The 18,239-nt window shown below is 39.9% G+C and overlaps 2 protein-coding genes across 8 annotated transcripts in view; both read right to left on the minus strand.

Moving 5' to 3' along the window:
* On the minus strand, window positions 1-10,766 carry phf8 (PHD finger protein 8). Its single transcript, XM_069688825.1, has 22 exons — window positions 10,470-10,766; window positions 9,545-9,870; window positions 9,279-9,364; window positions 9,040-9,166; window positions 8,486-8,646; window positions 8,172-8,313; window positions 7,883-8,069; window positions 7,605-7,767; window positions 6,841-6,928; window positions 6,254-6,360; window positions 6,043-6,134; window positions 5,112-5,201; window positions 4,685-4,966; window positions 4,511-4,593; window positions 4,237-4,406; window positions 3,931-4,016; window positions 3,695-3,816; window positions 3,042-3,376; window positions 2,838-2,933; window positions 2,639-2,748; window positions 2,171-2,531; window positions 1-2,075 (listed from the first exon to the last, which is right to left on the minus strand). Exons 2-22 carry the CDS (start codon window positions 9,640-9,642, stop codon window positions 1,987-1,989), a joined length of 3,075 nt encoding a protein of 1,024 aa, XP_069544926.1. The 5' UTR covers window positions 9,643-9,870; window positions 10,470-10,766; the 3' UTR covers window positions 1-1,986.
* Window positions 10,767-12,002: 1,236 nt separating this feature from the next.
* Window positions 12,003-18,239, minus strand: part of wnk3 (WNK lysine deficient protein kinase 3) — a 32,758-nt gene continuing 26,521 nt past the window's right edge. For 6 of the 7 annotated variants that reach the window (XM_069688836.1, XM_069688850.1, XM_069688844.1 and 3 more), the window contains 6 exons: window positions 16,571-16,656; window positions 16,132-16,469; window positions 15,756-15,988; window positions 15,569-15,664; window positions 15,318-15,481; window positions 12,003-15,179 (listed from right to left, as the gene is read on the minus strand). In XM_069688836.1, coding sequence (XP_069544937.1) covers window positions 14,628-15,179; window positions 15,318-15,481; window positions 15,569-15,664; window positions 15,756-15,988; window positions 16,132-16,469; window positions 16,571-16,656 — 1,469 coding nt within the window. In that variant the 3' untranslated portion in view covers window positions 12,003-14,627. Of the gene's footprint in view, window positions 15,180-15,317; window positions 15,482-15,568; window positions 15,665-15,755; window positions 15,989-16,131; window positions 16,470-16,570; window positions 16,657-18,239 lie in introns of those variants that run through there. The other variant, XR_011310526.1, reaches the window with a different exon arrangement.

Genomic DNA, 18,239 nt, shown 5'->3' on the forward strand with positions numbered 1-18,239 from the left:
TTTATGAAAAATAGAGTTTAATATGAAAGCGTATTCAAACTCACTGACAATTAGGAAATGAAGACTGGGCATTTATATAACAAATGCATCTAACCCCTACTTGAACGAGGAAGTCGCTTTTAAAATTGAGCAATGGAATAATGTTTAGATGTAAAAAAATAATACAGAAATTCGTACAACAAAAAAGACCCTGAGAAAATCTGCAGTCACGACTTGTCATTCAAAAGTAATATCTATTACCGTCTCGTTTCTAATACAAGCAATGCAATTCTAGTGTAGATGTGTTAAATACAACACAATATTCCTTGTTTGTGAAATCCAGAAAATTGCCAAAATCCCACCTTTGTGAATGTTATACAAACTGAGTTTTCTAGTAGACTGTATTAAACAGAAAACCATTTATCTTGCTCGCAAATCAAACTTGGTGATTCGGTGGTCCTCAAATAAATTCAATGAAAAAAGAAATTTTGCCCAAGGTATATTTTATCTTTTCCAGGTCGTATTTAAACACATCATGTTTAAAACACACAGTACACACCAACACAAGAGTGAATATCAACAATAATTAATATAAAACTAAATGGATGAAATTTAACGAGGGCATTTTCCAGCACACTTCCAATATTACACTAACAAGACAACATGAACTTAGCATGACAGTTAATGCATACAAATATAAAAAAGAACTATTTCAGATATTTTCCAAATACAGCAACGTATCATGTACAAGGTATGTTACGAAAGATTTGAAAGTTTTTGAACTATAAAAGAACTTAAATTACAACACATATGTACATATCAGTTCACATCCTGCACCTTCACAATGTTTTCACACAGTTGAATCTACACCTCTGCCAACATTTTGTTACTTGTACATTCTGTAGAAAGAAAGCACATCTCTACATCTGACCCAAGAATGCTGCCAACACTTGGGGTGCAAACTATGGCAACATGCAGGAAACTAGTCTCTTTATCCCATAATATTTTTCTGCTTTTCCAACGTAGCTATATAACTTACAAATATTACAAATATTTACAATGACAATTTAAAACTGTAAAATATTTTAACAAAGTAATGGATAGTATTTTTGTACAGATGTTAAGTGGTTGAAAATAATTAATAAGAAAATGAGGTGGTAAAAACATACTATATTAAAGTAGGCTAAGAGATGGCATAAGCTTCCTTGTTAAATAAGTATGAAAAGAATAAATAGAATTGTATGGTGGTAGTCTTGGCATTAGTTAAGCACTTTCCATGTAGAGCTACAGTATATGGAGGAACAACGGACAAATTTCAACGTTTGACTGTGCATAGTCTGGATTTTTGCACAACTGCTTTTTGTGGTAAAGATTGGTGTCCTGTAATCATCATACCACACAATAATGTGTTTTATGAGGTAAAAATGAGGTAAAAAGACAGCTAAATACAATACAACTGCGTGTGTGTGCGTGTGTTTGTGTGTCAGTGTTTGCACATGTGTCTTTGTGGGAATAGGGGTTATTACAAACAACATTTTACCTGACCAAACATTTTTTTTGTTTTCTTTCCCTTTTAAAAATGTATGATGGGCATGTACGATGTCTTTGCAGAAATACAACCCCCAAGAATAGCTTGTAATAGCCCATTTGTCAATTTATCATGTTAAATAAAGGTCTACCTGTAATTTTGGAAATTGTTGCACAATTTTGTATTGCCAAAATGTGTGATAATTAAAGAGTCATTTGACACATTCAGTGGGAATCAATCACATAACACATTTTAGTCACAGATATGTCTCTGAAAATTCCATCATGCAGATATGGGTAACTGGAACTGGGCAGAGTGATTGGTGGAGGACAAGAGTGAGGTTCGATAACAAGTGAAAACAGTAAACAAATTTATCTAGAGTACAAAATATAGATCACTATGTCTATTTCCTTCAGACCTACTTCACAAAGGCCTTTGCTTCATTCTAACCAAGTCTTCAGCCACGTTCCCAAAATCTTTCACAAGAGAAGTTTGCCATTGCGGTGAATTTTCAGAATTTTTCCAAGTCTCTGTTTTGCAGTTGCAAGTCCTTTCTTTGGACGTTTCCCTAAAATAAAATAAAAAGGAAGAATGAGAATTACACTGTCACAGACAGACAATATTATGCTGTCAATATTTAAGTATATTCAACTTTATGCTTACCTTGACCAACTCCGGTTGTGCCTTGGCTGGCTAAACCTGCAGGGGATGTACCAGCATGAGAACTGCTATTCTGCGGAGACAGGGAAGGTCTTCGAGAAGTGAGAAATACACCAGGAGCCATGGCTCCGCTGCCTCTCGGGCCTCCAGGGCCAAAAGGTCCTGGTCCTGCCGTGTATTCATGGTCCAACAGACTGGCAGAGTAATAATCCATCCTCCTGTCTGGGCTGGAGTCTGCTACAGACTCTGGAGCAGGTGTTGGGGAGGGAGGGGCTGGCTCAGTCTGAACGGGGGGAGGACTGACTACAGGAACAGGTGGACGCTGCTTTTTGGTGTACTTCCTTTTAGCTGGCTTTTGCTGCTCCTGAATCAGAACCCAAAAAAAGAAACAGGAATCTTTATCTTTTTTTTACTCCACATGATTAATGTGCACATACCTTTAAGACCAACATGCTTTGTTTCCCAACTCACTTGTTGTGCCAGCTTGGCAGCAGCTGCTGCAAGGCCAGTTTCAACAGAGGCGACTCTGGCCCCTTCCCTGGCAGGTCGCTCCTGTTTGGGAAGGGTGGGCATCACCCTGGCTGTAAAAGAAAATAACTTATTGAAAAATCAACCATCAAAAAGTTAAACACAGACTTATCTGTCTTGCTGATATGTTTAAGCCAGGTACCTTTTGGGCTCCAAGGTGTATCATCCCAGTTTTTCTTCCGCTTCATTTTAGTCTTGTTTGCATGATCTTCTTCATCAGACTCCAAGGATGGGTAAACTAAAAAAAAATGATTATCATCCTTATGCTTTGCCTTGAACAATAAAAGCAATAAACTTTCATGCTTTGACTAACATGATGACGGATGACAGATCTTTTACTGCTCACCATAGTCTGAATCTTTAAAACAAGTTCCCAGCGTCTCTTGCTCATCTGGACTTTCCTCGTCACTAAGGTGACGAGCCGGCCGTTTAATTGGCCGTTTTCCTGGCCGCTGGATGACAGGTTTCTTCTCGGGATGTGCGGTCTTTTTGACCCCTCCAGTCACCCACACAGCCCTGCCACCCTTCTCTTTGACAACTCCTAATCCTTCTGTCAGGCCTCCAGAGATAGACAGGGGTGATGAGGAGGAGGAGGAGGAGGAGGACGATGAAGGGGGGTTGGCCATGGAGAGCATACCCTGGATGGCATCACGAGTACTGGGAGAGGCTGGAGCTTCCTCACTGAGAAAATGACAGAGTTTAGCAGTCAATTATCATCTAAAAAATAAACAGACTTAAACACAGCAGAGAGTGAGAGCCGCTGGAAATATGTGAAATATGAAGGTTTCAAAGGTTATGAGATTCTTGCACCAACACAGTGAGCCATTTTCTCCCAACTCTAAACTTTCCTTCTCATCACTGGTATCCAAAGATCAGGAAGTGTGTTTCAGATACGTCACTTCAAACACCATAAAAATCCAATTAAACATACCTATTTAAATATATATAATTTACAATAGCACCAGGTACAAGCATCACTGGTGATTAAGGCAATCTGACCTGAGTGTTGCAGAGTCCAATCCTGCCACTTGCTTGCTGGCCTTCAATAAATCCAGAATGCCCCCCGCACCACCCTTCACTCCGTGGGCGGCCAGTGCCTCTTCATCAGTGGTGTAGTCCTCCTGAAGTCACAAGCACAAACACACCATTGTTACTGTTGGAGAAATGCCGTATTAATAATATAAATAATAATAAAGCTAAACTGGAAGCCATTGGTATATCCATAATAATCTCACCTCAATGTCAAAGTCTACCTCTCCTGGCTCCCTGATGCGATTAGGGTCAGAACAGGGCTTGGCTCTGGGCAGCTTCCTGGGAAGACCTGAAAGCATAACAGTGTTAGTTTACAGTAGCAAAGTGGACTTAAAACCACAATACTGAACTATATTAGTTACTACATTTAGCGGTCACTCAAGGTGTTCAAGCAGCTATACTGATGTATACCAGACTTTGCTGGGAGGGTAAATAAATTGATGTCCAGACAAGGGCTACTACATTCATCCGAGCATTCATAATACTCTTGTAAAATGTAGAATTCTTACCGCTTAGTTTCTTTTTCTTGCCCGGTCCAGCAGGCTTGCGTCGTGGAGGAGGAGTCTCGTCAATCTGCAACTCATCTTCTGATTCCAAGTCAGACAGACTGGATCCCTCCGTGACAAGGTGTTTGTAGTTTCCAGCTCGTCCTGCACCATTACTGCTGCTGTGCTTCTTACTAAAGCCAGAGAAACAGCAGGTAAAAAAAGACAACCAACCTTTGGCAGGACCATCAGATCAAAAAAAAGTAACATGAACAGTCCAAATGGATGCAAAGCTTACCCTTGGATTTTTCCATTAGTCAGCACAAGTTTCAGTTTGCTTTTATTTAGCTTCCCTTCAAACTCCTCTAATGGCAACTCCAACTGTGAGGACAGAAAGGAGGATGAAACATTTAGACACAGAAAGTGGTGACTAACGTTCCCATTTTCAACACAAATGTCTGCAACCTTGTACCTTGTTCTTGTGTTTGGACTTGCCAGGTTGAAATTTCTTGAGTGTATGTTTGGTATGGATCTCAATGAGGTCAAGTTCTCCTGCTTCTGCCTTCAGCAGCCCCTTCTGATTCTTCTTTTTGGTTCCTGGGGGCCCAAGACCCCCTATCACCTCCTTGGGCTTAGGTGCTTTCTTTTTTCCAGGGGGGCGTCCTGAATTCTGAGAGGTGGTCAGGGGAGCTTTGGTCAGTGGTGAACCAGGAAACTGAGGTCCAGAGCGGCCAATGTTTTGCTGAAAGATGTCCTGACAAAAGAGAGCATCATTTAGTCAGTTAAACAGAAAATAAGTTGGAAAAGTAAATATTTTTACATAAACATTTGAATAATTACAACAAAGACTAAAATTCAAGCCTAAAACCATTTTTTTTTTTGGTGATTCAAGTCTTTACCTCAACCAGACGAATTTCCTTGGCCAGGTCCTTCACTAGTGTCTGAGTATTGATGGTTTCTGGTATCTCTGCCTCATGGTCTGCTAAAGCCTGAGTGTAGAGAGATAACTATTAATTGTCTGACAAATATTTCGCAAAGTTACAACTCATACTATGTCATTATTAAGTTACTATTATTATTATTACTACTAATATTATGACATACATAATACAACACGTTTAACGGAATAATTTAACATATTGATAAATACGCTCTGTCATTTATGAAGCTACAGCCAGCAGCTGGTTAGCTTAGCTTAGCATAGAGACTGGAAACGGGGCAACAGCTACCATGGTAAAAAAAAAAAGTCCACCTACCAGCACCTCTACTAAACTACTCGTGCCCTACCTACTACTACAATTGTTATATTGGTACAAAAACTGCAGTGCATGACAATTCTTTTTGACACGGAGGTAACATGCTGCACTATTTCCTGGTAGTGACCAGGAACTTCCTGAAGTCTCTGTTGGTTACCTGGCAACTGCTCAGAGCCAAGACACAAATACCCTGTGAAACCATAGCATGTCATTTGTATAATGAATAAACAAACTAAATAGTTGTCATCAGAGGTGCTGGTAGGCAGTTTTTAAATGCTATGTGACAGTCAGGCTAGCTGTTCCTCCCGGTTTTCATACTCTGCACTAGGTTAAGCTTACTAATGGTTGGCAGTAGATTCATATTTGATTGACAGACACGAGCAGTATTAGCAAATCAAATGTTTTCTCAAAATGGTAATTGTAGGTTTGAATAGTGCCTGGTTTAAACTCAAACTAACTCCTGCACATTATTGTCACAGCTGGCTAGAAAAGGAAATAAACCAAGTCATGAAATAGAGAGTGAAGAGAGGACAACAATTTTATCCCAAGACAAAGTAAAGGAGTAAGATTTGACCTCTTTACGGGTCCAGCTGCGGAAGGCATTGTTCAGGGCCTTTGCTCCATGAACCAGATAAGTGGCAGGGTGTCTGCGGTTTTCTCTTAAACCTGTTAGACAGCATAACACAAGGATAAAGAATAGCACAATTTACAGTAAACACAGGTGACTAAAAAAGGTTCCATGAAAACCCAATATGAACAATATAAAATTCATTGAAATCCCTCACCTCTGAAGGTATCAAGAAGGTGCTTCCCAACATACCAGCACACAGTCTCAAAGTTGGGAAATCTAAACAAGTCTGCAGTGCTTAATCTCTTCTCTATTTCATATGCCCTAAAATGATACCAAAACACAAGAAAAGTCAGACATGAATTGGTTATCATCACAAAGGATTACCTCTGTGGAGGTGAACAGCTTCCAAAGAACTGGAGGCCCTGGGAACAAAAAGAAAGGAACTGCAGCGACTCTAAGTTTCTTTAAAACATTCATGGTTGAGTTTCAACCAGTGGCCATATATTAATACGGAGCGCCACCAACATCGAGAGAACAAATATACTACTTTAATATGTAAAACATAAATTAATTATATAATAATAGTTTGCTCGTAAAATGCACCTGGTAGTATGTCAGCGCCTGTAAGCTTTCAATAAAAACTGTTTATATTCATTTCATTGTCACTTTGTCTTGTTTTTATTGGCTGGTGTGAAAGTCATGTGCCGTTTTAATATCAATCACCTTACGAGAACATTTCAGTCAAAAAGGGATACAATAATATCCAATTAAGATCACATAAACAGTCCTGAGAAAACTAACCGCAGCTGCATGTCAATGTTGAGACTATGCAAGAAGTTTCCTCCAAAGGCCAGGCAGTCAACTGGAGTCAGCACAGCATGAATCCACCCTGAAAGACAAACAAACAATAAAAGTGTAAACATCGTTTGTTTCAGACCATGTCAGCATTGAGCCGGGTAAATTTGTAAACAGGTCTTTTCCCCTCCAATTGGGCGATCTGTCCAAACTAAAACGTAGCTATTCCAAAACGGGCTTGGGAGAGATTTAATCTGAAAATGGCATGGCATAGCAGTGTGTATACAGAAAATGTGTGGAGAAATACTGTTGTAATTGCTGACAAAACATATTGTAGCCTCTCACTGTTTTCTTAAACTAAACATGAAGAGGAAACAGAATAACCTTCTGCTTGTTCTGTGATGAAGCCATAACTAAAAAATGTCCCTCACTGACATGGTTGTAATATATTTGCAATTAACAATGTGTTCGAAATGTGATAAATCCACCACAGAAACAAAAGTAGTATAGTCTTTCTTCTTCAGTGGCTTTCTATGGTTGGCTTGCTTGTGTGTTCTTGTGCATGTCCAGTAGAAGGAGAGAGTTGCCCATTTTTTTTTTTTTTTATGTGGAGAAACTAAAACTCCTGGTGTGAATACGTCAGTTTTGCATTTTCAAAACTTAACTGGTTCGATGTTGTTGTATTCCCAGACTGTTTGACTGTCACATCTTTTCTAAAACTGTTTTTTTTTTTTTTTTTACAAAAGTATCAAAATCAAAGTACAGTTTACCTGTTGGTATGAACAGGGTGTTTCCTTGTTTGACAGAACACTTGTAACACATATCAACCTGGTCCCCGAAGAACATCTCATTCTGGCTCGACGAGGAGCTCCACCGCTCAAAAAGTGCCAGGTTGGCGGTGGTGGGGGATATTAGGTAGAAGATTTTCTCACCCTGAATAAACAGAGAGAGAAGCTTTTAGAATAAAAACCATTTCATTTAGAAAAACAGGAAAACTGACACTGAATTCAAACTTGCTAAACATGACTGAAAATATCGTTCCTCTCACCCTCAGCACATGGTACCACACCGAAGTGCCTCCAAAGTCGATGTGGAAGTCTGTGTAGCTATCCTTCACGCCCATTAGGCAGTACTTCTGCACATTGGGCCGTTCAAAAACAGACTCTTCAGGCCACAGGTTTTCCACCCATGACAGTTTTCTCACAATCTTGGGAGTCTCCACCAAGTTCGAGAGCCTTGACAGACAGGTTGAACACTTGAGTTTAGTCTTCTACACATTACATCCATAACGACGCAGTTTCACTTCATTATTCTATCCAATTACATTTTTAGTATACCTGGTCTCAGAGAACTCCAGGCTAATGACATTGAGCACTCTGTCTCTGTTGGGGCTGTTGTAGTATTCAACAAAGTCTCCCAGACGCATCTTCAGATCACATTGGCGAGACACATCAATCACGTCAATCTCTTTATCTGCACCTGCAATTGAAACCAAATTAAGGGTTTAGAAAAGTGCAGATAATTTAGATACTATGTCCGACACAACAAAGGAAACTGATTTTAATTTTTCGATAACATTTACCCTAAAAATATTTGAGAACACTACGGAGATATATATCAAAATTCAGTGGTAAATGTATCAAAACTTTACCGATGTAGTGCTCTACATCACTGACGCTGAATGATGATGGAGGAAGGGTCATGCCTAGGCCATCCCGCCTCAGCACCATGACAGGAACACTGAATGAATGCTCCTCCAGAAACTCAACTGTCAGCTGGGCGCCTGATGGCTTCAACAAGACTTCATCCGCACTGTCATAGTAAGACAGACAGATATATGCACATGTTGTGACTCAGAAGAAGAAAATCATGATAATGAAGAGAATGCTTCATGATTTTATGACAGTAAGGCATATTCTCAACCAAGTAGCAAAAGCTGCTGCAGAATGCTGAGCAAAAAAAACTACACATGGGCTAAGTAGAGCAATATCAATACAAGATCAACACAAGTAGAATGCAACTCAATCGCAGATGCAGTAACAGTGCAACAAAGTACCTTATGTATGAAAGTACCTCACTTTTAGTTGTTAAATCAGAGTGTGATGTGCACTAAAACCACTGTATCCTTGACTAGAAATCAACTTTCTATCTTAAAACCTGTGAATAATAAACTTTTGCCTTTGCAGGACTGTTGGCGAGACTAACTTTGGGAAGGTGCGGCTCCGTAGCTCCCTAACAAACTGTGAACTGCCAGTCTTAACAGGCCGACTTGGATCTCTTCCTCCACCGGCACCTCCATCTGTCTGCTTATTGCCTCCACGGCGTTTGCGCACTGAGAACAAGGAGACAGAAAATGTTTTATCAACTGCAGCAGTCTTAGAAAAAAGTAAACCAATAACAAGATAATCACCTCAGAGAGGTATCAATAAGAAATGGTAACTTACTGACAGAAGGCCCATGGGTGACCTGACAGTTAGGGCAGTGATACAGGTCAATCTCAGCTGCTTTGTCCTCTTCTACTCCAACACAGCTAAACAAAAACGTACTTATATCAGACAAAGAATGTGCAAAGTGGAGCGTTGAATGGAGTATGATCAGTCACTATACACACAGGAATCAGACAATAAAGATAGCAGATGTATAAATGCCACAACATATGTGAGTCTCGCAGCACAGTATGATCACCAAAATGTGAAATCTAGTATCCTACCTTCCATGGAACCAGTCTTGACAAATGTCACACTCGATCATAAAGCGTGTCACATCGTATGGCAGGCGACACAAGCAGTATACCGGCACTGATGCCATGTTCAGAGAGTGTGTGTGTGTGTGTGTGTGTGTGTGTGTGTATGTGTATGTGTGTGTGTGAGGACAACAAGAAGCTATCACCGTAAAATCAGTACAAATCTAATTCCGATGGGAGAGACTATATACTGAATGCTTATTTAATTATTGGTAATGTTACTGTGGCACTAAACTCTGAATCAGTCACTTCACTTCCAGATCCCACATGTCCGCTGGGATTCACTCGAGAACCTGTAGAACACAGAAGACAACGTGATTTAGTCGCTGGTCATAAGACACGATGACAACAGTGCGACCGCACTACATGCTGATAAGTTAAATGATTTAAAACTTGACCACGTTATACCCTAAAAGTAACTATCCCTGCAAGAAGCAAGTTCAGTCAACTTGTTGACAACCAAACTTGTAAACATAATGTTTTGGTGGCAAGACATTTTTTTTTAATCTTTGTTTAATTTAATATATTTCAAAAATAAATTCTGAGAGAAGGACAGCAATATCGCGCCCTTCGCAGACTTGATAAAGTGTAAATATTTTTTTTTTGCTTCTGCTATTAACAGTAACGTTTGCAAACTTGCAGTCGTAACTCTTGTTTGTAAACACGCTTTGGATGTTGTTTAGCGGAGACGCGTTTAGCTAGCGAGCGAGCGTTAGCCGACGACGTGCTAGCTGGAGAATCGAAATATTTGCAAGCAAGTTAACTCGTACAACAGTTCGTGCAATTATTTCAGTTTCCGAGCTTCAACGAGACGTTTAAATAAATCTAATACAGCAGGATAATTTCAGCCAAAGGACGCGCCCGAACTGACATTTCACGCGAGCAAACTCACCGGAATGTCGCTGCGGCAGGGCCAAGCATCGAAAAGCCGCTGTAATCCCTACGCGAGCCCGGTGGCGGCTGAGGCCTTATTATGCAACGTCAATTAATAAACAATTTGCTTTACCACATTTTTTTTGTTTATCAACTCTGTTAAGCCCAAAAAGGAAAGGCCTGGTCCAGGAGTGCACACTGGACGAGACAACTGAAACCTGAAGCGACCTAAACGAGCTCAAGAACTACAAATAACGGCGTATTAAACAGCATCAACGCCATTTCAAAGACAGTAACGTCAGACCGTTGTTCATCGTTGTCGGCCGTTGAGGGGACAATAAAGTTGCAGCCAGTCAAATGTGGAGTTGCATGAAAGAAACAAAAAAAAAGAAAAAAAACAAAAACAAAGCGGAGCGTTAATGCAACAACAAAGGTGAAGAAGCCAAATAAATCAGTAAAAGTTGCACAGATAACATATTTCTTATAAACATGTTTTTTTTTTTTTTTTTTTAAATTAGCCTAGATAGATAAACGATAGTAAATAAATGCATGAATAAACAAAACGCGAGTACATACTATATATATGTCCATCGTAATCAAAATTCCAGATTTGTGCATTAATAAAAATGTTTAAACTTTAGCAGGAGTCAATATAGTCTACAGACTAGAATGAGAAACTAATGTTTCCATTTCTTTTAATTAAATGAGATCAAATGCTTTTATATTTTTGACTGGATCCAAATTGAAAATGACATCAATATATTTGAATAATTACACCTAATTTAATTTAATTATATCTAATTTCATAATTTGTATTATTATTTTATAATATCATTATGCTCTGTGTCAATGCAAGGCAAATTTTGTAAATTAACCGTTCCTTTTTATTGTATGTGTTAGAGCAGTTTTAGTCAGCATTGCTGGACAATAATGACAACTGAATTTTAATAAAAATCAAAAGCAGACATGAAGCCAATTGACATTTAAAGTAAAATAATGGGCCAAGTCTCAGTTTTAATCCGAGGTTGCAGTCTGCCCCTTCTATTTCTAAAATTTAGGAGATTGCATGTTGTTGTGAATCCTCTGTGAAAATGCTTGATTGCTGACAAAGAAACATTTACCTCTACATCCTGAAGAGCATTCTTGACTTGCTGTGCAGTCATAAATGTATTTTTTTCTTCATCATGCAAATCATTTTCTTCTCATCCATAAGGTTCCTCTGTCTACTATTTTGACAATTTTACATTAAATGTAAAGTCGCAATCAATTTTGAACAACATATGAACTCTTTCATGTCTGAACTAACCTCGAAATTAAGTAGCCAAGTGTCTATTTACTTTTTAAACCTCGCAGTGCGGGCACTTTCTTTTAAAAAGGCCTCACAGTTTGTTTAATGACATAAACTATCCAAATATTTGTGAGGAGTGTGAATGTAACAACCAAAGACCTCTGCATGGCCTCCACGCTGGTCTTGTTTTGCCTCAAACCTCCGCATTAAACCATTGTGGTTTGCATAAGTCAGGCAAAGCAAAACACACATACAATGTTATAATTTGATGTTTAACATCTTTTATTTTGATTAGTTACAAAACATAAATAAAATCAACAATTGAATTAGTTACAATTTACAGAGGCTAAATCACCATCAACATACTTTTTTTCTTGAAGTTTTTCTACCCAAATGTTTTTGTTTTTTTTGTGGTTTTTTTTAATCATTGGTTTTTAATCATGCCATTTTGGAACTCCGCAGATTTTCGTTGCATTAAATTGTCAGTTTATCATATTTGACCTGCAGCCCAGCAGGAAGTCTGGTGTCTTTCTTTTAGGCTGAAATAAGATGTCAAAAATTTATCTGACTATAAATCCTAAATGTCCCTGGTCTGTCAGGACTCAGAGTTATATCAAGGCAGGGAGTCCCACGTAAACATGGAGAAAAACCAGTGTTTTCTCGGTTCAAATAACCTCTGATTTATAGTGATGAGAACACAATTTTACAATTTGTACAACCCCATTCCAAAATACAAAAATAATCTTTATCTTTTAGATAACATTTGGTAACACTTTAAGGACAAAGCCAGCTCCATATCATGAATCATGATCATGAAATGTAGCTTGTTAGATACATGTTAGTATCAGACGTGACACCTTCACTAATAATGAACTACGTCTCTGTGAGAATGTGGGTAGTCTGGAAAAGCAACAAATACAGAGAACTGTGTCATTTATAGTCTAGATTAACGCCGTTTCTGAACAACCACACCCTTTAGCATGAGCTCTTCCTCCTTCCCCATTCATGTTTTATAAGTCTTTGACTCACATTTACCTGTCTTTACCACCCTGTACGATCTCCTGTGTTCTGTGGCACACCATCTCTCTATCATTAATAAAACAGAAATTCTGCTTTGACTACAGGCTACTTATTACACCAAAACAAAAGTATTAACACCTGACCATCGCCGGTCAGATGTGTGTATGGCTAAGTGCACTGATAAGCCAATAAAATGTACAGTAATATATCTGCTGCTGATATATTACTCTGCGCATCTCTGCATCTGCAAATGAAGTGAGTTTAGAAATAGAGGAATGGAACATTTTTTACTTGAGTAAACCTTTAGAGGTGTGCATAAAAGCCCAGTTATGGCCCATATTTAAGCTTCTGATCGATGCACTCACACTGACAGCCTATGGTCAAAGACTAAATAGTTTACAATTGAAATAAGGAATTTGTACAATGCCAAACAAAGCTAACAAAGAGGCAAATGAGGATCTCACAAGAGTGTTGAACATCAAACTTACAACCAGTATATCATCTAAGATTTCACTTGTTTTGTTTCTCGAGGAAGCGAGCCCATAGCATAGGCAGAGTAAACATTTTCGTTTGAGAACAGTGACATTTGAGAGGCTGCTTTGAATGAAAGAAACAGGGATGCAATTTAGAATGCAATATACCATGGGACTATCACAAAGCTTTGTCACAGAAAAAATATACACTCACCCACTCACAAAAATGTGGTAAATTTAAAAGGCAATATGGGAATAACATATATGGTTTCCCCAGTCAATAATAACTTGGCAGTTTTTTTCTTTTTCATCTTCCATGTCAGCATGACACTGATATACTCTGATATGCTGAGTTCAAACTGAAAGCAAAAATGTCAAATGTGAAAGCATATCATACTGAAAGCAAATTTAACTGAGATTCATGAATATAGAGCAAGTGCAAGCTGTTCGCACTCAGGCAAGTCAAGTTAGTCATAAGGTCATGCAGTCTTGGGCTGAGTGTACCCAGGTATTCACGGAACACAGATGGCGTATTTCAATTCACCATCGCATTATGAATTAATCTGACTGTGTTCTGTTACATAAAACAATACAAATTAAGCACATGCTGTAGTACACTGCAAAACTGTGTTTGGTTGCACTGTGGTAATGAGGGCAGCCAGATAAGTTTACTGTGCTCAACTGTGCAACATGCTGTTGTTATCATTTCTTTCATTGCCCATTTAAAACTCCTTGTGCTGTAGGCATACACTTTTAAAACATCATGAAAAAAAAAAAATCCTGTATGCATCGGGTATTGATCACTGTGCTTCTACAAAAATATTTTATGCCTCAGACAAATTAATACAATACGTGCTGGTCAATTTAGATGACCATTACTAATTGCACTTTTAAAATTGATAGTCCTTTCACTGTAAGCATTGACAAATAAAACAAAAAATGTCAACACCACCAAATATTTTGTCCTTCTTGTCTCTGCTTAGGGAGATTTCAGGTCCAGCTGAGTTGGTTTGCAAACAAAAACATGACTTGTAAATTTGTGTCCAAGGACAAGTGATATGTACAGTAGCCAAATAATCCATAAACACTCACCCACACTCATAAATGCACACACTCAAACATTAAAGACTTTATACATCGCAACATCCAAACATATCATGATTCATTAACCCCAGCTGCATATTACCCTCAATCTGTACATACCAGAATATATCGCCTTTCTTCCACATTCATTTCCCATCTCATCCAGAAGAACACTGGAATCCAAATATTCATTGCAGTCACAACTCTCTCACATACACAGAACTAATACTCCAAATGGATCTGCTTTACGTCCTGACCCACTTAGTATTCCCCTCTCTTGGACCTACATATTGACCTCGCACTTCGCTTGGTTTCATTTCTGTCCCAGTGGAAGGGTAGAGGTGGGGGGTGTTGGGTGAATTTTGGCACTGGAAGGTAGAGCAGCAGTAGAGCAAGAGGAGGAACAGGTGGAAGAGGATGAGGAACAAGAGCAAAAGGCCCCCCCAGTCGCAGCAGAGCTGTCTGCGGGCGCGGCGGTGGTCGTCGACACCGGTGACGTGGGCATTTGGGAAGGCAGCAGCGGTTGGCTCTGAGGTGGTGACTGGGGCAGCTGTGCAATGGGTTGTGTCTGAGATAGTGACTGAGACTGTATGGGAGTTTGCATCCGGGCCTGTGGTATCTGTTGGCGGAGTGGGGACTGTTGATAGGTCATCTGCTGCAGGGGGAGAGTCTGATGGAGGTGTAAACTTTGCTGCATCTGTGGCACTTGAGCCAAGTGTGTTTGCGGTGGCGGTCCCGGGGAGTGCATGGTGGACAGGCTTCCTCCGCCTGAGTAATGGGAAGGGGCTGCCACGGTTAGGCTGGCAGGAGTCGGGGCTGCAGGGAGGTTCAGCTGTGCCACTGGAAACCAACCTGGTGGAGCCACCTGTAATTAATATAATGATAAATACTAAGGAAATCTGCCCAAAACTGTTCACTCTTCACTCATTATAATGAACTTGGTGCTGTGTGATCTGAACATCTGAAACAGGCATTTGTTGCCTATCTTAGTGTGTAGTCTTACCTCTGTTGCCTGGCTCCAGCCCCCCAACTCCTGCACCTGCTGAATCTGCTTGATTTGATTTAGTGAAGGCTTGGGCAGGGCAGGGCCCAATGTCTCCTTAGTCCAATTATCAACAAGTTTGTGCAGCTCATCTGTAAATGTGCTTTTCCTTAGAGGACTGTGATCTGTGGAAGAATTAGGTGACTCATCATAGTACTGATTGGAATTAATTTTATGTGGTCTTGATTTAGTACAATCATTACAAACTGTACCTCTTTTAGCAGGCAATGTAGTGTGGTGATCTGGGTTGCAGTAAAGCGACAGTCTGCTCTGTTCACCACCCGAAAAACTACTTGACTGCTGAATCCCTACATGAGACCGACAAGAAATGGTTACACTGAGAGCATGTAACATAAAAAAGAGGACGTTAGGCAGAAAGATCTGATAAAAGGCCTTTACCAGAGTGTGTAACTCCATTGTTATCCATGTGAGAGTGAGGCCGGGGACGAAGCTTGGGTTTGGCTGGCCTGGGCCGGCGAGGAGAGAGGACAGGAGCTGTGGGAAGAGGAGGTGCTCGATACAGCGAGACAGGCAGACTCTGCCTTTGGTCTTTGAGGGAACGAAGCTGTCTGTACAGTTCCTGAAGCTCTCTGTTCTGCTCGGCCTGAAGGGAAACCACCTCTTTGATGTGCCTACAGAGGAAAGGATTTGTTATATAATATAGGCAAGAAAAAATACAATAAATAAATGGAGACATAAGTTTAAAAAAAATCAATTAATAGGGAGACACATCTTGTGAAATAATTTAGTTAAATCTTTCTCCCTACTGACTTACTTCTCTCTCAGCTTGTGCAGTTCCTTTCTCAGGTCTTCATCATCTAGCTCACTCTCCTCATCATCATCACTGCTGTCCAGGGGTGAGTGGCCGTGCCCAGGACCTCGGGGTAGGTGGGCCATTGATGGGGTCCTCTTACTTTCTTCTTTATCCCCTTCTTTTGCCCGAGATTTCCTCCTCTCCCTCTCCACATCAGGAGACACCGGGGAGCTGTCAGTCTGCCTGCCCTCTTTCTTCATCTCAGTCTGGGTTACCGAGAAGCGACCGACTTTCCTGTGAGTGCTACTGTGGCCGGTTGGAACATCCTTTGGGAGAGAGGTCAGGGGCACTGGAGTCACCTGATGGCAGAAGAGGTTAGAGACACTCACTGCTTGTTCAGACTGCCTTAGTTGATCAGATTAATAAGTGTGAAAGGTCAAATCAGTACAATTACTCTTACGTGAAATCGTCCTTTGCGTGAATGAGGGGGATTAAATGGTGCCACATCTTTCTCATCTCTAAGTGCCTGACTGCTTGAACGTCCATCTGATAAAGAGATAGGGATGAAAAACAAAAAGGGGTGACGAGGACACAGAGACAAGAACACAGACACACGTGTATAAAGAGCACATAAATAATGAGATAGACACGTAAAAAAAACAGAGAAAAATTTACATGACAGTGAGACATACAGGTGCACACAGACAAACATGGGGCACGAACACAAAGAAACTGTTAAAAATCACCCACCACTAACACAACTGTCAACTTTGAGACTTGCATTGCTTGCATGCAGGTCTATAAAATGTGTAAACATATGTTCTGTGAAAGTAATTGCCTTAATCATAAACAATAGACTGAAAAATACATTTTTGTGGATGTTAAGTGCTTAAAAGAAAAATGTATTGGGCGTGTGGTTGTGGGGATGAATGGTAAATGCTTGCTTCATGAAAAACTAAATTGTAGTAAATCATTAAATAAAAGAAAAAAGCATGTTGTGAAATGGTAGTTGAATACAGTGCACCCCACCCACCCACACATCATCTCTCTCATTCTCACTCACTCACCATTGATCCACTCATATACCAGACTACAAAGCCCAATATCACATTTGAGATCTGTTCCCAGACCCACAGTGATATTGGCCAGTGCATTTGATATTTGGGATTGCTACATTAGCAAAGCGTGTACATGGATAATCACAGCATTATTTTAGATAAATATAACATAAAAAATTGCATAGAAAAATATGCAGCCTCATATGGATGTTACTTACAGATAATGGTCCATTATTAGTCACTCAAGTGGAACATAACATCCATGCTCATGCATGTGATCTTGTAGCAGAGCAGCTAAGCTATCGCTACACATATTACACATAAACACAGCTACATGCAAGAAGGCTGGAAAATCAGATGAGAAGCCTGAAACAGAACCTGAGAGTAACTTAACTGCCCATAATTTGCACAATGTATCACCAAAATATCATGACTTTTGTCAGAATCTCAATATTTCATAATATACTGCATATAATGGTAATGCATGGGTGCATCCAATAAAACCAAATCATATAGTATAATGCTATACTGTACAAGCTCAGACAGAAAACGTGTACACATATTCTGTATGACAACTGATTACATAATATCTGCATCGCAACTTAGCGTCTATCTTATCTGTGTAGTGATGCGAGTTGCATGGCGCTGTCTACACTGATCCAGCAGGTGGAGGTGAGGAGGTGAGATGGTTGCTGCTGGCAGTGACTGTGGACTTGAGGCAATGAAGTGGGGTGTCATATGAAGGGAAATGTCCTGGGCACAGGCACAGGCACAGCTGGGCTTTAATCCAGAGCTCATCTGCACCGGGAGGGCATCAGATTTCTGATGCCAACCTCCTCTTACACTGGGCCAATCCTCCCACCCTCCTCTACTCTTCACTGTTCTCACCCCTCAGTGAGTAACTCATGCAAAAAGAAAGACTGGCAAGAAAATAAAATTTAGTAAAACGGAATTTCAGAAAAAACAACAACAATAATGTATGCAGTGATGTCAGCACTGACATTACATGGGGACTAAAGTCAAAAAACAATATACAACAACAGAATTATTTAGCAGTAAACATTAACATCC

The sequence above is a fragment of the Brachyistius frenatus genome, unplaced genomic scaffold (genome assembly GCF_029030835.1).
Source record: "Brachyistius frenatus isolate BFR_SWC_R1_liver_20210118 unplaced genomic scaffold, ASM2903083v1 Contig_6, whole genome shotgun sequence".
NCBI classification, from domain to species: Eukaryota; Metazoa; Chordata; class Actinopteri; family Embiotocidae; genus Brachyistius; species Brachyistius frenatus.